This window comes from Dicentrarchus labrax, unplaced genomic scaffold (genome assembly GCF_905237075.1).
Source record: "Dicentrarchus labrax unplaced genomic scaffold, dlabrax2021, whole genome shotgun sequence".
Lineage (NCBI taxonomy): Eukaryota > Metazoa > Chordata > Actinopteri > Moronidae > Dicentrarchus > Dicentrarchus labrax.
Window position 1 is genome coordinate 1,052,186 of NW_026136709.1, and position 27,697 is coordinate 1,079,882.

At 39.0% G+C, this 27,697-nt stretch overlaps 1 protein-coding gene and 1 long non-coding RNA gene across 2 annotated transcripts; both read right to left on the minus strand.

The window, feature by feature from the left end:
* Positions 1-1,428: 1,428 nt before the first annotated feature.
* Positions 1,429-4,136, minus strand: palmdb (palmdelphin b). The gene is made up of 3 exons (XM_051410233.1): positions 2,036-4,136; positions 1,850-1,941; positions 1,429-1,528 (listed from the first exon to the last, which is right to left on the minus strand). The coding sequence occupies exons 1-3, from the start codon at positions 4,086-4,088 to the stop codon at positions 1,445-1,447; spliced, it is 2,229 nt and encodes a 742-aa protein (XP_051266193.1). The 5' UTR covers positions 4,089-4,136; the 3' UTR covers positions 1,429-1,444.
* An 18,043-nt stretch (positions 4,137-22,179) lies between these two features.
* LOC127369191 (uncharacterized) lies at positions 22,180-25,031 on the minus strand. The gene is made up of 2 exons (XR_007886026.1): positions 23,953-25,031; positions 22,180-22,453 (listed from the first exon to the last, which is right to left on the minus strand). It is a non-coding gene; the product is annotated as an uncharacterized LOC127369191 (long non-coding RNA).
* Between the last annotated feature and the right edge of the window lie 2,666 nt (positions 25,032-27,697).

The window sequence follows — 27,697 nt, forward strand, 5'->3', positions numbered from 1 at the left end:
TAACATCAAAATATGTTTTCAAATCTGATTTACATTTATAATGTCAAGAAAAGTTAAGCAAAGAGTGGACTCAACGATACATGTATCTAACATTCAAGCATCTCAGCAAAAAACCTGTCTCAAAAACACTTTCAGCTTACTGTCAGCAAATTCTCATCTTTTTTATAATGGATAGTCTATCTTAATACAATTGTCACATGTCATATGTATGTTGAAAGAGTTATTGGTCACTGTAATAATTTCTCCTGTCCATACTGGCGTGACTACACTGTAAAGGATTGGATACAGAAAATAGTGCTTCTTTTTTTTAAGTATATTTTTGGGGGCTTTTATTGCCTTTATTACAGTGACAGCTGAAGTCAGTGTTATTCACTTCACCTGTCTGTTGTCATAATGTTATGGCTGATCGATGTATTTACAATGGATAAAATTACTGCAAGTAATATAAGGTGTCGATCCTAGTGATAATCAACCCACTGTACACTACCCACCCAGCACCAAGCAGCAGACAGACACAGCTAGACACTATCTGGTGAATGTATGAATTGAGCATCTAACAGCTAAAGAGCCAATTACTTTTCTAAGGAGTTAGGGAAGACCAACTATAGAGCTAAAATGAATATTGGACTTCAGATGGACACAAACATGACTACAAATGAATGATAATGTGGCTTCAGCTGAATGTGTAAAAAAAATCTTAATACACTCACCATAACAACTTTATAATATATGTCAGTGTTTTGTTTATAGCCTGTTTCTGCTGCCCTCAAGTTACCGAAAAAAGCCAATCTTAGCCCTAGCTATGCTAGCTAGCTAACTATAAACTAAGCCCAATCCTCAACCTCAGAGAGCAGCACTGCAGAAAAGACTATTCAAAGGGGACTTCAGGACAAAGATACAACACTACAGTCAGTTATACTGCCAACACAAACCTACAGTTGACGGCCACCTAATATTTCAAACTCAAAATGCTGAAGCCTAATATTAGTTTCTGCTGAACTGAATTTCATCAATGTATATATGGCATGTGAGTACTGTATTAAGTTAAAGTCTTACCCTTTACTACTATTCTTATATGTAAAGGCAAATCAGTTATCAGAGAATAATACTAAAAAAAAGGAAAAATGTCAGGTTTTTAGATTCTGTAATTCTGAATTGGAACTTTTTAAACAGTAATTTAATAGTCAAGGGATAAACCATAAGAAGGAATGCAGTTATGACACATTAATTGATAACCTGGGTTTAGCCTCCATAGAGTACGTTATGTCCAATCTATTGTGGTCACAAACATTGTCATCATCTTTCTAATGTTGCCCAAAGCGTTACAGAAGCAGAAAGTTTAGATTATGTCACAACATGAAACAAACAATTGCAATGTTGCATCTAAGTTTAATGAGTATAACAATTGATGGCCTTATATGGCAAACTGTTGACTTGTTCCTCTTCAGTCATTTTTTGTAAACTCCCCCGCCTCCCAGCGCAGAGCCATGGCACTCTTGCGTCTTCCTCCCGTGTAGTCCTCTGGAAACTGAGAAAGACAGTTGTTTGTTTACCTGCTTTCAAAGCACTTCCTCCACATCCTCCTCCATCACCACCGCCTTCACTCCCACCTCCTCTCTCAGATTATTAGACTGAAGGTGGAATAAGCAAATCAGTTTTGTATGGTAATGTTGCAGATCAGAGCAATCTACATTTTGCCACAAACCTTTCTTTTTACTGTAAAAGAAGACACTCCAATTTAAATTATAAATACTTGTAACGCTACTATTTTTCAGTAGGTATAATACAAACAAAAGAATATTACATCATTTTTGTTGATGATTATGATTGTGTTTGAGCAGGAGCTTACTCTGTGATCGCAGGATAAAGCAGAGCGATCCATCCTATAGGCTGTTTTCATTGGGGATGATGGTGAGGACTTGCACTTCACTGGTACATCAACTAATAACAGACCAAAGATCAAAATTAGATTAAAAGTAAACACACAGTGTTGTAAATAATGTATTGTTCTGAGGTCAGTATTTTGGTTACATACCTGAATTGTCAAATGCCAAAGTGTCCATGTGATTTGACAGCATCCTTTCTGTATTGAACCTGTCTTTGCCGTACAGATTTGCCCTCTCTTTCCTCAGCTCTTCCTCCCTCTGCTTTACCATCTTAATCTCTTCATCCACCAGCGATATTGAGCTTCTTGAACGCAGCTTGAAAAAGGGGTTGTTCAGGAACATTTTTTCTTGGGGCTGCTCACAGGCTTTGTTGAGGGAGAAGTCTGAGGCACTGCGAATAATCAGATTGGATGTCTCTAGGATAATGACGTTGGAGCCATTGTCCTCAGAACGCCACTCACCGGACCGAGCTGCCACGTTGTCTTTGCCATGTCTGGGGCTGGAGGAAAAATCATTGCTAGGGTCAAGAATGATAACGTTGTTTGCTGACACTTCATTTTTCAGTGGTTCCTTTGTGGGTGAGGAGGTGATGATAAATGATGGTGTGAGAGGAGTGCTTATGGACCTGGGAATATTTCGTGATGGAGCGCAGTCAGTTGATTTCCCCATCCTAGAGATGCCCCTTTCTCTTCTGAAGTTTTCCTCCCTTTCTATTGATATGCGAATCTCCCTTTCAACTGGTGTTTCTGGATCATCGTAAGGAGACCTGTAACTGGAATCATCCATGCCAGAATCCTCTGAGCAAGGGCTGAATTGGGTGTGAGGATAATCCCCAACCAGATTCAAGCTCTCCAGATCATGTGCTTTCTTCTGGGTTCTTTCAATGTTGCGAACTGGTGTGTACATAAAACTGTGGCTGCCATGAAAACTGGGTTGCTTGGTTGTGGGTAAGACGATCTTGTTCATGGTTTGCTCCTCCATTTCCTTCCACTGTTTACGAGCCAGCTGGAAGTCCACATGCTCTGTGCTGACATTCTCGCTCTTGGTCTCCTGTATCACACAGAAGTCTTTAGGTAGTTTCTTGTTTGAATCTGAATTGATGTGCTGTTGGTGGTTATAGTTGGCATCTCTGCCATTTTCACTCTCATCCTCAGAGATTTTGGACAATCCTTGAAGGCCTAAAGGGTTATATTTAACCTCTTGAGGAGGAGTCGGAAAGGAAACTTTATCATCCGGTTGTTCCAGAACTTCCTCCACTTGTGGAACCTCAAAACGGACCTCTTCAAAGTTGTGATTGTCTTGTTCTTCAAAGTCTGTTACCTCAACTTTCTGCACAAAAAGTCCCTGGGCACTCAGCTGAAGACTGTCCAAATATGAGTCATCGTCTTCTTTATTTATAGAAGAGGAGAATATTGTTCTCCATTTTTCATCTGTGTCACTATCTGAGGAAGCCGCTGCAATCTCAACTCTCAGACATTCGTCCATTTCGTCAGGGTCAAGGTCATGGCAAGACTCATTGGATACATCTGACATTGCCTCTTGTCTAATGCACTGCTCTAATACTGACTCTTCTGTAATGGGTGGTTCAAATAGGATGTCATGGCCTTCTGGGTCTTCCTCTGTGTCTATTGCCAGATGTTGATAGCTATCATTTTCGGGATTAACCTTATTTTTCTCATCCTCAGGCTCTGGTTCAGGGTATAATTCTAGCTCAGGGTATTGCTCTGGCTCAGGGTAATGGTCTAGTTCAGGGTCTTGTTCTGGCTCAGGGTAGTCCCCCAGTTCAAGGTCTTCTTCAGGCTCAGGGTATTGCTCTAGTTCAGAGTCTTGTTCTGCTTCAGGGTATTTCTCTTGTTCAGGCTCTTGCTGTCGCTCAGGATACTGCTCGGGCTCAGGGTCTTGCTCTGGCACAGGATACTTCTCTGGCTCAGGGATTTGTTCTTGCTCAGGGTCTTGTTCTGGCGTGTCCTGCCTCTTACGATGGGCCTCGTTCTCGTAAACACTGTCAGCACTAGAGAGTGTGTCGGACACAGATGAAGTGATTGACTCATTCCTGTTGAGCTCTTCATGCCCTGGTTCTAATATCAAAGCTTCCTTTTGATCCTGACAAGGCATTTCAGGGCAAACACTGGTGTCAGAGCAGTCAGGCTTGTCAGTCTCAATTGTCTCATTTGGCAGGTCGGTTAATAATTTGTCAAGCATAGCCTTTTCCTCTTGGGAATCTGATGTGTCTGTCTCCAAACAAACTTGCGCATCATCCACCCTGAAATCCTTTCCCTGCTCAGGTGAATCAGCCACAGCGACCTCCACTTCACAGTCCATCGGCAGCTCTGATTGTTCAGTAGTTTCCATGGTGACAGAGAAGGAGTTGTGATTCTCAATTGTGCTGCAACCTTCGTTCAGTTCTTTTCCATCTGCCTCTCCATCCACCAAGGTAGCTTTCTGAAAAAAAGAGAAAATAAGGAAAAGAGACTTTCATTTTCTGGGTGGGGAAGTAGGCATTATTAAGTTGTACCTCATAGCTGAGTTCTGTGCATATGAAACAATAGCAGAGTATTCACAGTATCCTTATTTCACCTTGGCACTTTTGTGCAGTCTCCTTACCCATGTCCTTCTCCAGTGTCTCCTTGTATTTAAAATATCTTTTAATTTTCTGATGACAAGTCTTTTCTTTACTGGTTGTTCATGTCACACAAGCAAATTCAAAGACATTATCATGTAAACAGATAGAAGCTGATGAATTTGACAGGGACAAGCCAGAAATATTATTTGAACATTTGTTCAATATTGCACACAGCACATTAGAAAAATCAAACCATTGTAGTGTAGTAGTGTGTGTATGTATGTATATTTATTGTGAAATAAATACAGCAGCAACTCTTGTGATCCATACAAATAAGAGCCTGAATTGCCACTGAATATTGCCTGTGGCGATAATAATTTTTGTCAATACAGAACTCCTCACAATGATTATCATCCTAACTGTCACAGTGGATCAGCTCATAAACACTTCAGGATGTTATTGTGAATGTAATCACACCAACATGACTTCGGCAAATCCTCCCGAACAAGTCTTGAAGTGCAATAAGCACACTAAAGTTGTCCAAGGACAGCACTTAAATGTTCAGTGCCAGGAGGAGAAACACTTTCAGATGTCTGTGGAGAGATGCAGGTGGTGATGACGACGACAACGATAGTGTCGGGTTATGTGTGAGTGTAAAGGGGGCTTGTGCTTGCCGTTGCTGTGCTAAGTGAATGTTTCTCTAAGTGGGTTATGTGCAGAAAGAGAGGAAGCACATCAAAAGCAGCTGAATTAGACGGCATTATACATCTGTTCTTATGTAAGACTGCTGGGCTGGGTCTGCCTCCCACACACTGCCAGAGAGTCCCTGTAAGGCTGAGCCCCACGATGTGTTCACACATGCATACTCGAAGACATTTAAATTACTATTACTAGTCACTGTGAGAATCATCAGTGGCTACATTCATTCCATGACTTTAAAATGTTTGTGAATACTCTATCTCCTCCCAGTTCATTGTGGGTAACAGTGGCTATAAAACAGCCTTTAGCCAGATCTAAATTATATTATCTGAGCACAGTTCTGGCTGAGTGGGGCTACATGAGTTGTAATCTAATGTAGTACATCTTTGTGTAGAAAACACCAACAGGTAGATGAGTTTAAATTTGGAGATTTGCAGTGTTACAGTTCCACTGAATTTACAGCATTCACTGGTAGTGTTTACAGAGTGATACCTCAAAAAAGCCAACATTTGTTTGTGTTTTATAGTTATGGATAAAAATGCTTTTCTTTATTCATTGTGACTCACTGATGTGTTTTAGTAGTTTTTGGACAACAATGGAGCTCTATGGCTCAGAGGCTTTGGATACACACACAAGGCTTCTTAGTAGGATACAATAATTGTTTGGTTTTGTTTACAAGAAGCAAAATATAGATCATTAAAAATATTTTAGCCCCGACCAATGAATTTTAAAGTCTCATATGTCCGCCATAACTCAATGCCTATTCATGCAATCAACACAAATACATTCATTTAAAAAGATTCAATACTGTGACTGCAGCATGGCATTTCATATATTCAGCACATGATCATATGGTACTCAAAGTGCAAAGTTAGTTCATGATGGGTAAAAATGGATGCAGTCTAAGTCCTGGATGAATATTAAGTAGACATGAATCTTTTGATGTGCAGCATGAGATGCCACCTGAGCAAACTGCACAGGAAAATTCTACAAAGGACTAGTGAACTTTAGTTACCTTTGCTTGTGATCAGAACATACTGTGATTTGGTATCTTGGCAGTGTTTTGTATTAACAGTTGTTGTTGAAACAATCTCACTTTACTTTGCCTTTAGCCTTTTCAAAAAAATGTAGTGTCATTGAATGCATTCACAACTTTTAATCTTAATTAAAAAAAAATTCTAAATATGTTATCCAAATTATCAGCCACCCTGTCTCCTAGGAATTAGGTTTATATTGGATTAAATTGTCTTCCCAATCATCTTGTGTTGTGCTGCCTAGATTATGTTCAGAAGCAACATTTTGGGCTACATTTATGGTCGCAGTGAGGTTGTTGCTGTGAAGTTGATAGACTGAGACTTATGGTTGAAGAACCAGGAATTGCAACTTCCCTGGTTTACTTTGTGAACCAGCTGTCTGGCCTAATTAGCCAGATAATGCTAAAGATCAAAATCCGGTGTGTAGACCTGCAGTGTCTGTAGATGAAAACAGCTCATTCTAAGAGACAAACACACAGTGATTCTTATTTTCAGGTGATTATACACTAATTCAATTCAATTCAATTTTATTTGTATAGCGCCAATTCATAACAGAAGTTATCTAATGAAAGCATACCTATGAATATTATACACATGGTAAATGGACCTGTACTTGTATAGCGCCTTTCTAGCCTTCCGACCACTCAAAGTGCTTTTACACTACACTTTTCACACACATTCACACAGTGATGGCAAAGTCCATCGAACAGAAACTTCACGCACCGGTGCTGTGCATCGGGAGCAATTTGGGGTTCAGTATCTTGCTCAAGGATACTTCGACACGTGGCAGAAGGAGCCGGGGATTGAACCAACAACCCTCCGATTAGGGGACAACCCGCTCTGCCTCTGAGCCACAGCCGCCCTCTACTATCATATGTGATATGTGTTAATATAAACCATGTTGATATTATATATCATATGTATTTATTATTATTATTATTATTATTATTATTATATTAATAATATATTATTATTATTATTATTATTATTATTATATAACAATAAGATATTATCTATTGTATGTAGATCTTCTTGAATAGTCAAGTATGTATTATACATATGCTATATATCACATCATATCTTTATATGTGTACATATTATATATATTGTGTATATATATTATAGTATATATGTATGCACACCTTGCACAGGCTGAATATATGACACATGTTTACATCATATCAATATTAATGTATAATATCTATGTGTATACATGTATATCTGTTCATTCTCATCTAACCCATAACAACTTGTACGAACAATTCCAATCTGGTTTCCGCCCCCTCCATAGCACTGAATCTGCACTAATCAAAATCACAAACGACCTCCTCCTGGCAGCCGACTCTGGTTTACTCACTATTCTCATCCTCCTCGATCTGAGTGCGGCCTTCGACACCATCTCTCACACTATCCTCCTCAACAGATTAATTTCCATTGGTATTTCACTCACAGCCCTTGACTGGTTTAATTCCTACCTCTCAGGCCGCACTCAGTTCATCCAACTCCAATCCTTCAGTTCCCACCCGTCCCCCGTTACCACTGGCGTGCCCCAGGGCTCTGTCCTGGGGCCCCTTCTCTTCATCATCTACCTCCTTCCCCTTGGCAATATCTTCTGTAAATATAACATCCACTTTCATTGCTACGCGGATGACACCCAGCTCTACCTCTCCAGCAAACCAAATTCCACTCTCCCACCTTCCTCCCTCACTGACTGCTTCACCGAGCTCAAATCCTGGTTCTCCTCCAACTTCCTCAAACTCAACAGTGATAAAACCGAATTTCTTTTTATTGGCACTAAATCAACCCTCTCAAAAGCTAACAGTTTTTCCCTCACCATCGACCACTCCTCTGTCTCCCCTTCCCCCCAGGTTAAGAGTCTGGGTGTCATCCTCGACAGCACATTATCTTTCCAATCCCATATCAATAACATCACCCGGTCTGCATATTTCCACCTACGCAATATTAATCGACTCCGCCCCTCCCTTTCTCCCCACTCCACTGCCATCCTTGTACACAGCCTTGTCATCTCCCGCATCGACAACTGCAACTCCCTTCTCTTCGGTCTAGCTCACAAATACCTCCATAAACTTCAACTGGTTCAGAACTCTGCAGCTCGAATTATCACCAGAACCCCCTCCATCCACCACATCACCCCTGTTCTACAGCAACTCCACTGGCTCCTGGTAAAACTCCGCAATGACTTCAAAATCCTCCTATTCACGTTCAAGGCCATCCACAACCTCTCCCCTCCTTATCTGTCCGAACTCCTCCACATCGCCAACCCTTCCCGTTCCCTCAGATCTGCCTCCTCTGTCCACCTCTCTGTCCCTCCCGCCCGCCTCGTCACCATGGGGAGCAGGGCTTTCAGCCGCTCTGCCCCCCAACTCTGGAACTCACTCCCACCGGACCTCAGGAACCTGGACTCTCTCACACTCTTCAAATCAAGATTAAAAACTCACCTATTCAGAACTGCCTACCCCACTTAACCATCTACATTGTCTTTTCTTATCTGTTTCTTATTTCTTTTTTTTTTTTTTTTTTTGTTGTACGGTGTCCTCGAGTGCCCAGAGAGGTGCCTCTAATAATCTAATGTATTATTATTATTATTATTATTAGTCATCATATTATATATGCATTATTATTATTATATTATTATAAATATTTTTAATATTATCATTATATACTGTTATAATTATATACTGTTATTAACAATAACACTACCATCATGTCATCAGTACTATTACCACCATCTTGCAACTACAACTCTTTGCACCTTACCTACCTATTTATCTTTGTTTATCTTTTCTATCTAAGTATTTTATTCTATTGTTGTATTTTATTCTATTGTATTTTATTGTATTTTAATGTACCTGGCTGCTATGGCGACCCAATTTCCCTCCAGGGATTAATAAAGTCTATCTATCTATCTATCTATCTATCTATCTATCTATCTATCTATCTATCTATCTATCTATCTATCTATCTATCTATCTATATTCAATTTCTGCCAATAGATCCTCCTAAATGTTACCCATTCAGGTTATTTTCATTGTGGGTACAGTGAAGTCTGCAAATTGTAAAGCAGATTCTCTGTGACTGGTGAATGTAAAAATCTGAGGTGAATACTATATATTCTTTGATCAATACCAAAAACTGGGTGCTGGTATTTTGTGCCCCATTCTGTGGAAGGCTCTGGTTGAATCCACCTCACCCTGCAGCTGATGTCATGTGGTCCTGCTGCCAAGTGTCGGGCCAGCAGCTCACCAGGGCCTGTGGGCTCTTTTCACTCCAAAGCTCAGAGTACTTAACAGGATACCCACGGTTGCTGACTCCAAACATCAAACACTGCCAGCGGCCGTCCACTTTCCACCAAGTTTCTAATCCTTTCCCCCCAGTCACAGTAGGCACATTCCTTTCATCAAGCCCGCTACTGCATAATGTGAGTCTAACCAGAGAGTGGGATCAGTATTTGAACTGCAGTGTCTATTGTGACAATGCTTGAATCACCCACAAATCAATATAATCATCTTAGTGTGTGAATTACTCCTGCAGGATGAAACAGTACAGAATGCACTGCTCTCTGCACACAGTGACTTGACAGTACCAGGCAATATTTGAATGTAAAAACCATGTATTGTTTCAGATTTTTATTCAGTGTGCAACATCTGTTTCTCTATTAATTACAATGCAATAGGTTGACTTTATTTTTTCACATATAAATCTGTAGTTACTGGTGGATAATCTTCCTGCCAGTGGCAGACTCAGGTTATTTGAGGGTGACATTTTAATTTCACATTTAAACTCCTAATTCATTCAGACATTATGATTCTTAAATTAAAAAGTTTTTTTCCCGCTGTGGAGCAGTGTCATGGATTTGGGTGTACTTTGGTTCCTGTTTTATATTGTAATGCTCCTCCTCTTGTGTCTTTGTCCCTCCAGTAATTACTTGCATGAGCACATTACGCCGTTGGTTGTCTACCACAGGGTCTGCAATGTTTACCTGACACGTTTCTACACAAGGCCAGAATGGACAAACCAAACACTGACTCTAGATAGGGGCATTTTTCACATTTCATGGCCACTGTAGTTTTTCCTTCGCACTTGAAAGGGGAGGGTGAAGCGATGGAGTTGCAACTACACCGCTAGATGGCACTAAATCCTACACACTGACATTTTAATGTACAGAACTTCTCCTGTTATGATGTCCTGGAAGCTTCCTGTTGGCAGCACACAGCCTCATACTGAAATATCGTCTTTGTCTTCAACGTCAACTAACCCTAACCCTTCACACTAACTAACTTTGTGACACATTCATGTTGTAACCTCATTTTATCTGATTGAAAAGAGTGTGAAAAGAATCTCACCCAGTTTTCAACTAGAAAATCAATGTTGAAATCCCGGTTGGTGCTCATTGGGATTGTCACAGCTTTCTTCCAGCTCAGGTGTAGCCAGGTTCATGATAAAATTATCATTATGATCATGTCAGACCACAGCGTTGTGTGTTTCTTGCTCACATTAGGCATCCAGTAAAATGATTTTATCCATCCCTTTTCATCCACAACTGCTCACACTCCCGATTTGCCAGTGGAAGTTTTCAGAAAACACACATACACACACCCGCCTACAAGGACACGTGCATGCAACAGACTGTGCCATGGTAACCATCAACAGGCCTGACACTTAGTGCACTGCTCAGCTGTCGCCTCCTCCACCTCCCCCACACCACCTCATCAGCAGACTGCTAAATGTGACGGGGAGCGGTGCTGTTTTCATGTCGCGTGGGAAAAATGGTAAATACAAACTTCCTACTAAAAAAAGTTCACATCGTCATATTGGACAAATCGAAAGAATCTTGGTCATATCTATGTTTAACACACTGGAATGAGCATGTTTACGTTTTATGCAAGTAGACATGATGGTATTTGTGAAAATAAAAGCTCATATTAGACTAAAAATCCCACATGTCCTTTTTGGTATTGCTACAAGGACACTGTCAAACATTTTTCCACAAGGCTGTCTGTGTTTACAGCATTAATCAAAATGTGGCATCAACCTTTCAATCTGATGCTTCCAACATTAAAGGCACACTATGCAAGATTTGTACCTCAATATAACAGCTTTGAAGTCATTTCGATGGTAAACAAACTCGTAGTATAGCGAATCATCCCGATAGCAAAGCAGTAGAGGGCAGAACCAGCAATGCAATTCTGAAAGGTGGCGTCCCGCCAAATCTCGCGAGAGTCGCAAATACTTTACGGCGCGACGTCACATACATCAGCGACATAAGAAGCAGCCTCAATGGAAGACGCTAGCAGGCATTCACTCAGACGTTACCTGGTCAGTAGACATCTTCGGAGTCTATCTTTGCCTGTTCGATGTCCGAGCTTCCATCCTACTGAACATGTACCGGTATACAGGGGGGAGGGGATCAGGCTGTGAGTGCAGAGACGCAGAGCCGTATATAGAGACGGCTCTGGTGAGTGGTATTTACGACAGTTAACGTTAAATACAAGTACCCCGCAGAGAATCTAGGGGTAGCTGTTTGACAAAACCGGAAAACTACATAGTATGCCTTTAAGTGTGGAGAAACTGAAAGCCTATAGCTTTATCAAAATAGTAAAACATGGCTTCCATCAAAGCTGTCCACATTATACATACTCTGTTTAGTGTATAATCAGACTACAGAAAATAAGTGTCTATAATCATCCCAGATTATGTAACAAAGAAACAAACACTAAATCTGTATTTGTGTCTGTACAAGGAATGGGCAGGGCCTAACCAGACTGGGTGGTGCTTATACCAGAAGTGGGAGGAAATTGATATGGATCAGAAGTTACTATATTTATTAGAAAACTATTGACAGGATTGAGCTTTAAACCAATGTTTCTGATCACAAGAGTAAGAGAACTATTTACAGAACAGAGTTTGTTTTTTGTTAATATAAAGTTGCATGATGAAAGTACATGATTCATTTTATACTCTACTATAAAAAGTACATTATCTGTACCGGGTACTCGTTTCAGCTATGTACTTGCTCAGCCCTAATAGTTACATTGTTAAGAATTACTTGATTATATTTGGTCCTTACTGATTACTGGCCTGGTGCCACAATGTTGATGTAGCCTGAAATTTTAAATTAAATTGAAATTTGATCTGGAGTCAGCACGTGGTATTTTATTTTGAAAATGTACTGGATTTTCTTTGCTGTTTCTGTGTTTGACTTCCTGCCTGTGTGATCTGCTCTGTGCTGCTTGACGAGAGTGGGTTGCGGCATCTGTCAAATATACACCAGCTGTGTATTCTACGTGTAGCAGAGCGACGCTTCTTAGACGCACTGTGGCGCTTCTGGTGGAATTTAGAGTACTGTCTAGAATGGTGCGATCAGCTCCGGCGACCTGGCAAGAGAGAAATCAAGGTGTTGATTCAAGATGGAAGGTTCACAATCACTTTGACTTGTGCAACTCAATTTTTTGTGTGGCTGTGTCCATTTCGTTAGTATAAGGTGCAATATTTTATTCATATTCAATTATTATTATTATTTTTTTTTTTTATCTGACTCTTAATAAAATGACAAACAAATGCATATCCCAAACAGCAAAAAAAAAAATAAAAATGCATGTGTACCCAGATAATCAACAGGAACTTCAGTCAATCTCAGCCGCTGAGAGCTTCAGTTCAGTGTGAAGTTACGTGAAGTTCTTCCCATAAGCCTGAGAGCAGAATAAAACATGACGCAACACCAAATCTATTTAGTTCTGCTTGTAGTCTGGTGGGGTTTGTTACCCCCAGACTTATGAATATTATCAATAATTTATAACTGCAGTACAACTTGACTGTTTTTGACAGTATGACAATAATATTGACAGTATCAGTATCAGTATCAGTTGTGAGGTTGAAGAAGCCTCTGCAAATCTAAACAAAGCCAGCACCCATTTCTTGCTTTCTACTTGTTCTATGCCTCCAGAACACGGTACCCATTTCCCTCAATAATTAATAATACATGGAAAAACTTAACACCCTTCGGTACATTTCCTCTAAATCCCTACAGCTTCTGACTGTGAGTTTTCCAGTCTTTGAGTTTTTTACAGTTTTGACAAACATGGTTCAGTGCAGTGTTGAGTCATGGCCTGGTTAGATTTTATTATTCAGTTTTTTAAAAAGAATTTTACATTAGAGTGAATGTCCACGTGTTTCAATAGTACTGACCACGCTTTTTATCACCATTCTCTCCTTTGATATCTCGTGTTTCATGCTTTTGTAGCGAGTGTAGTGTGTAAAAAATCTTGTTTTGAATGCATCACAGTGAGAGTTCTCTACAGACCGCAGGCTGCAGCCTCTTCTCTTCAGAACATGTGTGCACTCAAATGAATATCGATGGATTAGTATTCTGATAGCAACCTACAAGCTAGCAGTAAATCTTTCTTTGGAAGTGCTGAACTGAGTTCTTTAGCTTAACCCAACAGCACCCCAAATTCAATAAATTTCCTCCAAAACCCAACAAATGAATTCCCTTTAATGCAAGTGGACCATGCATATGTATTCTTGCTAACTGGACACTGGATAACTGGATATATGGACTGGACGAAATGAAGAAGTGAGAACATGTGGCGTGTTTCGCAGCCACTGTAGTTTCTCCTTTAGCTTGGGAGGGGAGAGTAAAGCAAGGGAATTGTGAGCTGAAACTATGCCGCTAGATGCCCCTAAATCGTACACACTGGTCCTTCAGTGTTTTATATTGTCTCGAATCCAGTTATTAAATAACAAGCAGTTCTGGGCTCACTGTGCAATGACAAGGCTTTTTGTGATATGATCACTAAAAGATGAATTCAGAACAAAATTAGTAGTATCTGTGTGAATTCTGCTTTACTAAAAACATTTGGACTACATAGACCTCCAGTAAGATGTTTGTGTCATGTACATTTGTAGATTGATGACTTAATATATATTTTTCGTTTTGTTAAGAAATCCAATGAAAAGACCAAGACCAGCAATCACTGTATCTATTAACACAACGTAATAACTTCGTATTAACATACTGTGCGTGTGTATTACAGCCTGATATATCTTCTTCCTCTGTATCACAGTGCCCCATTGTTGTCTCAAACTATTAAAAACACATCAGCACACACATCACACTGTTTCACTGGGTGATATGTTCCTTCATTACCATGAACACACACATTGTAGTTTTTTGTGCCCCACATACAACGTACCGTTGCCACAAATATTCACTAGAGTGCAAAATGTGGATTGCTGAAAACAGTCCCTACCAAATACACTATTACTTTCATTTCATGTAATGATGGCTGAAACTACTACAGTGACCAGTTGTTTTCAGAAATTACTGAGCAATACGGTTTTTCATTTTTAAAAAAGATTGAAAAAATGTATTTTTACACATGTGCTTTGAGCTGAGACCCACAGACAAGGTAGGGTAAGTATAAGTATTCAGAGACGGACAAACACATTGTTGGTTTGGGTCTCCTAATGGGATTTGTTGACTATAAGAAAAATATAACATAACACAACAGCTTAAAATGATTAAGTACACACCAACTCTAAATCATATAATTAGTTGTTTGAAGCATTATCAAAAAGACATTGGCTGAACATGACTAAAGGGTTTACAATACCTTTTCCATCTGTAATCCTTTGGTTTGACCAAAGCAACTCACAGAACCACATCAATTGCATATCAAGTTAAAACAATTTGAATAATAAAACAAAAAATGTCAGTGGGCTTGAAATATGTTATTTTGTCTGACTGTATCTATTTCAAAATAGTATTCCTTTCAAATCCCCAAATTATTGACTAGTTGAATAAGTACAATGTCCAGTTAGTTTGTCTGTCTTTCGTCTGTAAGATTACGTGAAACAGAAAAATACTACTATAATTTTTTTCAGATTATAGAAGAATCTTAATTTTATGAAATTATTTTTTCATATGCATTTGTGTGTATATATTTGATATTCAAGTTGTTATGAGTTCATAGATTATCAAATACTCTATTGTGCTCCTTGTAGTTTCTGAGATACAGCCAATTTCTTATCATACTAGATTTAGTCTTTGGGATCTACTTTTTCCTAGAATGGTAGAAAATGCCCTGGGATTTGAAATATTTTCAGTACACACATGCAAGGGGCTCTATCTGTATATTCCATATACATAAAAGAGAAACAGTAGTTACAGTTGCATTACTTTCTTCATGTATTAATGTTTCGGAGGAGGAAGAGTGTATTTTTTCAGGTTTTATACCACTCTTTACAAAACATATACTATCACACAATATCATGTCCTTTTTTTTTACTGAATATATAAAAACATAAAAGCCATAATGATTAAAATGTAAAATAATCTACCCTCTACCCAGCATCCTATAGATCTGAGCTATACCTACCGTAAACATGTAGTAGATCATCCAAACAGAAATCATATCCAGTATCCAGATATTACAGACAGATAGAAACAAACTACACAAACAGTGCTACTGTGTTGGAGTGATAGCAGAGTGAAACAGAACTTAGTTGGCCTTGTGTTTGAACAGTTGTGTTAAACTGACACACACACACACACACACACACACACACACACACACACACACACACACACAGGAGTATTGGGAGAACTGTCATTAAGATGAAGCTGAGAGTGGAGATGAGGCTCCCTGAGGCTGTTTCCTAATGACAAACACACATACACACTGTGTCAATCCCAATCAAAAGTGTGTGCCCCATCGATGCAGTGAGAGCTGTGACTAAGCCTAAAAAAGAACTGCAGAAACACTATCTTATTATCTACAGGGGCCGCCAAAATCAACACAAATGTTCAGGGTAACTGCTTTCAAATCAAATTAAATCAAAAAATTAGTTAAGTTAGTTAACTAAAACTTAGGCAAGGTTTAGGAATTAAAATGACGTCTTCCATCTTCCATACTCCTGATCCACAACATTTATAATTCACCAACCCGGGGTCACTCCAAAGTCATCAAATACTGCCACAGTGATCCTCTGCTTCAAATATGACACGGTGGGTATCCTTCTAGTGTCAAACAAACACAGGACTTTAACTCAGGAGGCCGCTGTTTGTGTCCCATGTGAAACCAAAAGTAAACAGTTTCTGTTAAGTCATGCACAAAAGTACCTTAGATAACATACTTAAAGGACCAGTGTGATCGGACAAACCAAACACTGGCTGTAGATAGGGTATTTCACATTTTTTGTGAATTTCACAGCCACTTCCTACACACTTCACGTCCCGTTCTCATTCTCAGGTCTAATAGGTATAATATGAAACTTCACTGCTAGATGCTACTAAATCCTAATCATTGGTTCTTTAAGTTGTGACAGGTACGTAACGTAACTTTTGACCTTATCCTGTAATTTTTGTGCCAAAACCTAACCAAACTACAACCGTTTCACAACATTAACAACACAAGCTTTATTTTGAAAGTCTGCCTGGATGTTGCATGTTTATTCTTGCTAATCTGACCTCGGAGCCCTGTACATCCAGAAAGGATGTTAGAGGGATAATATGGGCTGATTTTTGTGTCAGTAGAAACTGAATTTGAATCATTTAGAACTGAATCTGAATTGCTCAACTTGAATAACTGATAAAAAAAATTTAAAAAAAAAAGTTTAAATTTAATTTTTTAAAAAAAATATTCAAAAACTGAATCTGAATAGCATAATTTGAATTAGAATTTATTAGTTTGAAACTGAATTCAAATAAACTTGAAACTGAATATAAAATTATGAATCTGAATTCACTTGCAACTGAAACTGTATTTGAGCCTCACTAAAAATTTAACTTTTTATGTACTTTCAAATTCAGTTCTCTCAATTCAATTTCAAACCACAAGATTCAACTTTTAAGGTCACAGACAGGTCAAGGTGTTCAGTAAGAGCAATCGAGTGCAGATGCACAGAGCTCCTTTTTGGCCAGCAGCATGTTTGTTTTTGACCATCACTTGGACCTGTAGACATTGGCTAGCAAAAAACAAGCTTAAAGGAGTCATATTATGCCCCTTTTCAGGTTCATAATTGTATTTTGTGGCTCTCCTACAATAGGTTTAGATGTTTTAATGTTCAAAAAACACTTTTTTTCCCTCATACTGCCTATAGCTGAGCAGCTCTTTTCAGCCTCTGTCTGAATCGATCGGTTTTAGCTCCTGTCTCTTTAAGGCCCCCCTCCCGAAAAGCCCAGTCTACTCTGATTGGTCGGCATTATGACGCGGATGACAGGAATGACGCTCCGGCCCCTCCCACTTCTGCCTCAGCATTGCCCGCAGTTAGCTGCATTTCTACCGTCAATATTAATTCAATAACTGCTTCTAAACCAAAAACTTCACCACCGGACATCAACAATCAGGATTACAGCTTTCTGTGATGTGTTCCTCAGGTAAATACTGCTATATTAATTATATATATATAATTAACCTAATCACATAGTTATTTTATACCTTAATTATGAGAACCAACACGTGTTTAATGCTTGTCTTTACACGTAAGCAGTTGACTAAGTTTCACACCCAGTGAAGAAAATATTATAGAATGGGGCAGCCTGTTATGGCAGCTCCTATCTTGTTGTAGTTTTTTTAACTGTTTTCTTACTTTCTTACTACTTTGTTCACGTCGCCTAAATACTTTTTCTGCGTTTTTGAGCACTTTTTATTTTTTGTTTACACGGGTCTCCGTGGCGACGGGGAGTCGCATTGTTAACACCCGCGACCAGATGATTGCCCTGAGGCACCCTAGCATCCTGACTGGAGAGAGACCCTCCATACCGGAGGAGCTGAGGAGGAGACGGCGAGGCTGCAGAGCGGGGGTTAAACGGAGGATGAAGAAGAGGAGGTTTAAACCCTACAAACGTGGCTACACGAGCAGATACCGGACTCCAATGTCACCCTTCCCGGCTTCCAGACGGTTCGAGCCGACAGGGACACCACCGCGACCGTCAAGAAGAAAGGAGGGGGACTGTCCGTGCTCATAAACAACAGGTGGTGTAACGCCGGGCACGTCTCTGTGAAAGAGCGTGTCCACAGCATGTCGCCGTCGGACTTCGTCCATGTTTTCTGCCACGGCTACAGCACTTTGGTCAACTTTGGTTGTTTTTAAAGTGCTTAACAAATAAATTTGGATTGGACTGGATTGGAGGATGATGAAGAGGAGGTTTAAATCCTACATCCCTGCAATCATCGAGCAGATACCGGACTCACCCCCAACTGTCACCCCCTGCTCTCCTCATCCCCGCTGGTGCGGGGTGAATCACCGCAACTTACGGCCTCTGTGTCGGGCTCCCCAGACAGCCAACGCCGCGGCCCCACCGGTTCCTGCTAGGATTGGCCTGGTAAATGCTAGATCACTAGCGAGACAAGACTTTTGTCTTAAAGGATTTCTTCACGTCCCGAGGATTGGATTTCCTCTGTGTGACTGAGACATGGCTGAGAGTTGGTGAATCCAGCGCTTTCACTGAACTTTTACCCCATGATTGCTGCTACTTTAACTCCCCGCGGACGTCGGGCCAAGGAGGAGGAATAGCGACCGTCTATAAGAGTCATTATAAATGTAAGCAGCTATTGCTGTCAATCCTCTTCCACCAGCTTTTAACTGAGCTTATTTGAGCTTGGTCGCTCTCACACAGTGTTGTGTGCTGTGGTCTATCGGCCTCCCAGGTACAATAAGGACTTTTTAAATGACTTTTCTGATTTCCTGGCTGAAATCATGCCTAAATATGACCGTGTTCTTATTGTTGGGGATTTTAATGTTCATGTGTGTTGTCCAGATAAGCCAATGGCAAAGGTTTTTTTAAACCTCATTGATTCTTTTAATCTTGTGCAATCTGTGTCTGGACCCACACAAGAACACGGACACACACTTGATCTTGTCTTATCATATGGTTTGCCCGTTTTTAACCTAGAGATATGTGACGCAGTGTTTTCTGACCATATGCCTGTATTATTTGAGGCTGCTCTTGCCTGTCATTCAGTTAAACCTCGCGCCGCTGCTTGGCGCTGTCGCATTATTAACTCTTCCACTGCTGTTCAGTTCTCGGTTGCTTTCAATCAGAACTCCATCATTCCTGAGTCAGTGTGCAGTACAGAGGAGCTTAGCTCATGGTTTCATTCCACCTGCCAAACTGTTTTAGACACTGTGGCTCCATTAAAATGATGGTGACTCCTGAACCATCCCTTAGTTATGTTGCTATAGGCCTAGACTATCGGGGGATTTCCCATGGTGCACTGAGCTCCTCCCTTCCTCTCTCTTTCTGCACTCATTCATGTTCCATTAATGCATGTTACTAACTTGAAAAGTGTCCTGAGATAACTTCTGTTATGAATTGGCGCTTTACAAATAAAATTGAATTGAATTGAATTTAATTGAAAATCCAGGCAGCCTAAAACTAAATCTGAGCCCTGGCTAAATGACACAACTCATGTGGTCAGATGTGAGTGCCGTAGAGCTGAGCGCAAGTGGAAGAAGGACAAACTGCAGGTGTCTTTTCAAATGTTAAGGGACTGCTGGCGTCATTATCAGAAAACTGTGAAAGATGCTAAAAGAAAACAATTCTCGGATATTATCCTGTCAAACTGTCACAAGCCTCGTGTTTTGTTTAACACTATTGACTCACTTCTGAATGCCCCGCAGACTGCCTGTATGGAGGCGTCCCCTGCTGTGTGTGAAAACTTCCTTCACTTTTTTATTGATAGGGTCACTTCAATTAGGGCTCAAGTCTTTGACCATTTTAAGCCTGTGACTTTTTCCTTTTTACAGGAGGTTGTTGGTCATTTGAAGCCCTCAGGTTCTCCAAATGATGCTGTCCCCCCTTGACTATTTAAGGAGGTGTTCTCCACTGTAGGACCATCTGTTATTGCAGTCATAAATAGCAGTCTGACCTCAGGTGTGGTCCCTGAAAATTTTAAACATGCAGTAGTACAACCTCTGATTAAAAAACCTGCTCTAGATCCTGCAGTTCTTGCTAATTTCAGGCCTATCTCAAAACTGCCTTTCCTTTCAAAAGTCCTGGAGAAGATTGTGCACAGTCAATTAATGGCCTTTCTGGAAGAACATAATATCCTAGAGGTTTTCCAATCCGGTTTTAAAACCGTGCACAGCACAGAATCAGCTCTCTTAAGAGTTTTTAATGATATATTTTTAGCTACTGACTCTGGTGACTGTGTTATCCTTGTGCTTTTAGATTTAACTGCTGCATTTGACACAGTGGATCATGAAATACTGATCTCACGTTTGAAGCAGTGGGTGGGCATCAGGGGCATAGAACTGGAGTGGTTCAGGTCGTACTTGGCTGATCGAACTTTCTGTCAGCCTAGGTGACTCTGTATTCTCCTCTGCTTCTCTCTTGGGTGGGGTCCCACAGGGCTCAGTTCTTGACCCTCTCCTTTTCTCTCTCTATTTGGTTCCATACTTAGGAAGCACAGCTTTTCATTCCACTGTTATGCAGATGACAGTCAGATTTATGTGCCTCTTAAAAAGAAAATTGAATACTCTGTCAGACTGCTACTTAAGTCTCTCAACGACATAAAGGCCTGGATGGCTCTGAACTTTTTAAATTTCAATGATAAAAAGAAGGAAGTGATGGTTTTTGGTGGCACCAGTGGGACCCCCCTGTAGATCCAATTCTATCAAGGCAGCACTTTGAGACGGTAATCCACGCCTTTGTTACCACTCAGCTGGATTACTGTAATGCACTGTATGTTGGGGTTAGTGGGTCCTCCATCGCCCGTCTCCAGATGGTACAGAATGCTGCTGCACGTCTTTTAACTGGCACACATAAACATGAGCACATTTCCCCCATTCTAGCCTCACTCCACTGGCTGCCTATTCAATTTAGGATCCATTTAATTAAATTATCCTTATAGTTTGCCCCTCCCTACCTCTCTGAGCTTCTACACCCCTATATACCCGTCCTCTCCGGTCAGATGATCGCTGCTCCCGAGTGTGCCTAAACTAGCGGAAGCTCAGAGGGGGACCGTGCCTTTGTGTACCTGCTCTTAAATTATGGAGTGATCTGCCTCTGCACGTTAAACAGGCCTCTTCTCTGTCTGTTTTTAAAACCCGTCTTAAAACCCATCTCTTCTCTGTGGCCTTTGACACCTAGTAAGATGTCGACTTTATTAACTTGATTTAATTTCTTATTTTGATTGCTTTTTATTGCGTGGCTATTATTTTTACTCATGTTTTATGTCTTTTAATTTTATTGTTGTATGTTATATGTAATTTTGCGCCTCATGTGAGCTGTTATGTCTTTTATTTATGATGTCTTATTTATTCTCCTGTACAGCACTTTGGTCAACTTTGGTTGTTTTAAAGTGTTTAACAAATAAAGTTGGATTAGATTGGATATATATTACATAATATTAACAACATTAGTCAAGCAGTTGTTTCTAGTGAAGACACAGCCAGTAAATGTACCAAAGTAATCAGAGTAATAGTATAATGATTACTGTCACCTCCCATCTTTTATATTCTTTATACACATTAGTTTACTGAGACCATGGAAACTTACATAATGAGGCAGAAACCTGCCTGGAATACTTACTTACTTACTCATCTAATAAAGTAACTTGTTTATGTGGTTTAAAAACTGCTCAGTAACCAACTGTACTGTACTGTACTATTTCATAGTCTGATATTTTAACTTGAATATTTCATAGTCTGATATTTTAACTTGAAAGTATTATTACCAAAGTTAACCTTCAGATATTTGTAAAAGCTGCAATTATGTTTTACGTTCTATTTGATATATTATGATGTCATTTATCTTCCAACATAATAAAGTTTGAATGTGAGACAGTAATGTATTGTGTTGCTTAGAGTCATTAATACAGGTTTAAATTTCACATTTTCATATTGATAGATGTTACACGAACCAGGTTTTCAACTCTTGTACATGCAGGAAATCTTCATAAAACCTTTGTGAAATAACATGTTATTTATATAAAACCACACTTATTACTGAATTTAAAAATTACCAGAACTCTTCTTAAAAGTAAAACACTTTATTTATGTTTCAGTCATATTCCAGTTACACATGTTGTAAGTAACAAAGCTAGAACTTTTATGTAAACTGTGCAGATCATGTCCTCCATCAAGGTATCTTAGGTTTCTAGTATACTGAAGTGTGATCTAGTAATGGAGCTCTGCAGTCAGTGTTCATCTTCATCAGTCTTCCTTTGGATACCCAGACTGTCCTGATGCTGCAGCTGTCTCTGTCCTCTGATGGGTCCAGGAACACCTGAGCTTCATCAGGTCACCTGTAAGACAAGGCGGATTCAGTGTTACTTGTAAGACCGCATATAATATATAGTATAATATAATATACAGTGTAATATAATATAATACAGTATAATATAATATACAGTATAATATAATACAAGTATAATATAATACAGTATAATATAATATACAGTATAATATAATACAGTATAATATAATACAGTATAATATAATATACAGTATAATATAATACAGTATAATATAATACAGTATAATATAATATACAGTATAATATAATACAAGTACAGCAGCTCATTGTGGCTCAAAGTAGTCCTACCTAAGTTATAATCTAAAATAATAAAGCAGTGTCTCTGGTGGGTTCCTTGTTGCAGCTAACTGTAGTGATGTGTTGTTGAAACAGTCTGAGGTTACCAACACAATGTCTATCTAATGGCAGCAGATACACACACAGGACATTTACTGACTGTAAACTGATGTTGGAACAAGTTCCCGGTGCAATAACAGACATTTAGCAGTGAGCCTCAGTGTTTATAATACAATAGGAGATTATATGAGTATGAGATGTTACACTGGACCTACCCTTATATCTTCAGTAATACCAGTACAGCAGTAACACTAAATAAATGGATCAGAAAACTTTTATTCGTGGGTTTGACTCCACAAAACAACCTAGAGAGCATCGAAGTTACAGAATAATACTAAACTAATGAATCCCTGCAGTTTGACTATTTCTCTCTCACTGTAGCTCTATTGTTAACTCTGGTGCACGTAGATCAAGTTAATTTACACACCGTAACACACACACACACACACACACACACACAGTCTCTGGAAAACAATAACGCAGCTAGCCCCAGCTGGTTAGCACGTTAGCAAGTTACACAAACAGAAAATAATCAGCATAACTCACTCCCGGTATTTTGGTAGTTTCTAACGAGGGTTAACGATCACAGTATTACAACATAAAGTCCGACAGACTCAGTAACTATAGTAACAGTGACATCACAGAGCTGCTGTGTGCTAATCAAAGCTACAATGCTCCTAACGAATGACCTCCGCTGCTGAATTTATATGGTACACAGTACGGTGTCTCCTGATCACAGCTGTATTGATCCACACGGTGAACAGATACTGAGCTACCCAGCAGATAATAAGTTACCAGGTTAAAGACAATTAAACATATCTGACGTTATCTTCCCGGTTCTACAAAATACAGACCAACATAAAGCCAACCCCCCCCCCCCCCCCCAGCACGAAGCTTGGTGATTCTCTGTATAAACTTATAATAAACTTTGTGTGAATCTCTATAACAATATCAGCAGGGGAGAATATGGAGACATCTGCACCAGCTGGCTTAATAAATTAACCTCACTTTATAAGTTTCATGTTCATCTTTTAACATTTAACAAACAATAACTACGTTAGCATCACTGAGGCTCCTGCAGCTAACAGCAGTTAGCATGAGCTAACATTACATGAACAATGAAAAACAGCATAAATTGTTCAAAATACTTACAGTTACTTCCTCTGCCGTCTCTCCACAGACAGTTGGTATGAATCCCTCTTTCAGGAACAGTCTTTCAGTCAGTCCACTGTTGTACTGACCGAGGTTGTGAAAACAGTCCAACACAAAGTGGTTCACACACGAAACCAAAATAAAATTTAAGAAAAAAAATACAATTATGAACCTGAAAAGGGGCATAATATGTCTCCTTTAAGCATGTTTTTCGCTAGCCAATGTCTACAGGTCCAGGAAATGTTCAAAACAAACGTGCTGCTTAGCCAAAAAGGAGCTCTGTGCATCTGCACTCGATTGCTCTTACTGAACACCTTGACCCGTCTGTGACCTTAAAAGTTGAATCTTGTGGTTTGAAATTGAGTTGAGAGAACTGAATTTGAATTTAGAGAACTGAATTTGAATTTAGAGAACTGAATTTGAAAGTACATAAAAAGTTGAATTTTTAGTGAGGCTCAAATACAGTTTCAGTTGCAAGTGAATTCAGATTCATAATATTATATTCAGTTTCAAGTTTATTAGAATTCAGTTTCAAACTAATAAATTCAAATTCAAATTATGCTATTCAGATTCAGTTTTTTTAATGCAATTATTCAAGTTGAGCAATTCAGATTCAGTTCTAAATGATTCAAATGTAGTTTCTACTGACACAAAAATCAGCCCATAGGATACCTACAACGTAATATTTGAAAGCAGAGGGCCACTGACCAAGCTGCAGTATTTGGTGATGATTTGATGATGAAGTGAGAATGTACTGAATTAACACATCAGATAAAATTCTAATATTCATGATCATGATTCATTTATTGTATAATGTAAGTATAATTATTTTATTTTATTATTAGGGCTGTATCTGTTAAACCAAATTATCTGTATCTGTAGCCGTATTCATAAATTGATATGGGTTGATCAGAAGTTACAATATTCAGAAAACTATTTACAATATTGATTTTCAGAGTGATGTTTTTGATCACAAGAGTTAGGAGAACTATTAACAGAGCAAGTATATTGACACAGTTTACTTGTTTGATAAAAAGTACATTATCTGTACTGGATACTAGTTTCAGCTGAATACTCGCTCAACCCTATTCTTATTATTATTATTATTATTATTATTATTATTATTATTATTATTTTACAGTATATTACAGTATTTAGTATGGTAGATATTATAGTTACATGTGAGCTCGTTCAATTTGTGCTGGCACTAAAATAACTATAAAAATGGCTGCAATAGTTGTGTGTAATGGATGTTCAAGTGTGAAGAGGAGGCAACTGGGGTTAATAACTGTCATAGTAGCAGTAGTATACTTTATTAATTTTTTTGTGTGAAGAACATGGACAGGGTTGGGTCAGTGGGGGGTATTTTTTTTCTCTTGATGTGAAAAAAACAAAACAAAATGCCAATAAATATATTTGTCAAAAAAAAGGTTGTTTTAAGTATTTGAACAAGCAACTGACGCTGTTGTCTCGTAAAGAAAAGCCACAGTTAACTGGGGGGCCATCGCATACACCAAATGAAAGATATCAGAATGACTGTCTCTGTGAGGGTGTCACTAAAATCAGGAAAAGCTTGTGAATTATCACTTGCATTAAGTGCCCACTTCTCCGGAAACAATGAGTCTCCAAGCTCAGTCGAGACATTTAGCTCTTCAGAAAAATGTCACGTTGAAGTTGTTAGGATGGACACGTGCCAGCATTGTCAGGAGGTTTTTATCCTCCAACTTCAAGGCCCCCATGAAATGAGGAGTGATTGGTTTAAATCCTGGAAAAAAGACGACAATGAAATGAAGGGCATTTTGTATGAGTATGGAATTTATGTAACAGCAGTGGAAGCTTGAACTGTGCAACATGTTGCATTGCACACAGAAAGGCTTCTTTCAGCCCTTTCTCCAGTGATGCACAGGGAAACAAAAGACTGTCCATTCTGTGATCATCGCTAGGCAAAAGGCATCAGAACAGCACTAATTTCTCCTCTGTATGTATTCCATCAAGATTTACATGAGCCTGCACAAAGGTGGAATTAATTCATTGAGTGTGTTTACCCTCCCTTAGAGCACTGCCTGAATATATTTCAACCTGTCAACACTAAAGGAAAATGAGGGCTGTCAGATTTTCTTTGGCAAAAAGCAGCAGAGAGTATTACATTCACTATACAAAGCTTCAGTCTAACAGATAAGACAAATATAACAGAGACATTAGTGGAAGTTCACTCCGAGGGATACAAATCTATCAAAGTGTGCCTGTGCAACTCCCCATCACAGCTACACACAGGCACTGACACATGTACAAGATTTTCTTTTTCTGTTTGTGAAAGCCTTGAAAACTGTGGCTCCATCCCTCTCTACACTCAAAATTCATATGCAATCATTGCAGCAGTCTGTGCAAGACAGCCTCAGGCTGAACGGCAAATATAATGCCATCGTTTCACACTGTCTATTAAGAAATAAGCATCACTGGAATGAGTAGTAAGCAGTCATTAAGAATTGAAAAGTAAGGCTGTCAATAATCTGTATTTTCCTCTCCACCAAAAATACATCAATGAGCCACACTGTTGCACTGGGTGACATGTTCTTTCATTACCTTGAACACACACACTGTACTTTATTTTGATATTAACAGGGTTGACCCTTTTCAGGTCAAACAGAGTCAGGGTGCTACTGTTGTGCATGTTGGCTGGCTGGAAAAGCTCTGCCACACTAAATGCAACAGAACCCGAATTAGTGTAATTAATGACATTTTACCCTATTCATGTCAAAATGTATGGAGTTATTTTAGTGCAAGGACAATTAAATCCGAATTAAATAGTTTTGTATTTGAAATGTTCAAACCAAATATTGCATGCAAAGTTTTAAATTGTATTTCACAAATTGAAATTTGAAAGTTGAATTTCAGTTTTCAAATTCAATTTTCAGATTCAATTTGTGCTGCGAATAACTCTAAAGTGATATAATGGATATTCAAGTGTCAAGAGAAAGCAACTGGCGTTAATAAATGTCAACATAATAGTGAATTAGTTGTGAGAAGAAGCTCACCTTAGAAGGTTCTGCATTAGATTCTTCTTCATATTGTTATTTGGACACTATTAACACAATGTTTTGTGTTTTGTTACATAATAATAGACCATATTTATTAAGCATAATTAAAGGAGAATGACTATTCTTGTGGTACTACCACCTTATAAGGCCTATACTGATTAAAGCACATAAAGGTTGTAATTGAAGAATGTACAACTTCCTTACTATCAATAGTTGTAGAATATGGTCCTGCAGACTTTATTGCTTTATAATGAAATAATAAAGAGTGACTATACTGCTAATATAATGGGAACTGTTGGGTCGAAATAATGTTATAAGGAGTTCGGTCTAGACCTGCTTTATTTGAAAAGTGTCCTGAGATAACTTCTGTTATGAACTGGTGCTATACAAATAAAATAAAATTGAACTGAATTAATATGAATCTTAAAAAGCAGCTAGTTAATGCTGAATATGTGTACCTTATATAAGTGTTGCCATCCCACATACACCGTCCTGTTAGCCCAAATACTCACAAGAGCACCAAATGTGGATTAATCTGCCACTGCAAATAGTCCCCAAAAAATGCACAAAAATGTCCTCCTGTTTGAGTATCATTTGATAAAAAAAGAGTTGTCCACTGTATTTGTTAGGCGTATTTCAAGATTTTTAACATTAACCTTACCCTTTATACGTGGAAAGAGATGAGTCAACTGACATACTTTCTTATG

Bases quoted from the DNA above. Each gene is read 5' to 3' on its own strand.
- palmdb (XM_051410233.1), bottom strand. From the start codon at position 4,088: ATGCTTGACAAATTATTAACCGACCTGCCAAATGAGACAATTGAGACT. The intron at 1,942-2,035 runs GTATGTAACCAA...GTCTGTTATTAG, and splicing joins TTTGGCATTTGACAATTCAG to TTGATGTACCAGTGAAGTGC. The intron at 1,529-1,849 runs GTAAGCTCCTGC...TGTCTTTCTCAG, and splicing joins CTTTATCCTGCGATCACAGA to TTTCCAGAGGACTACACGGG.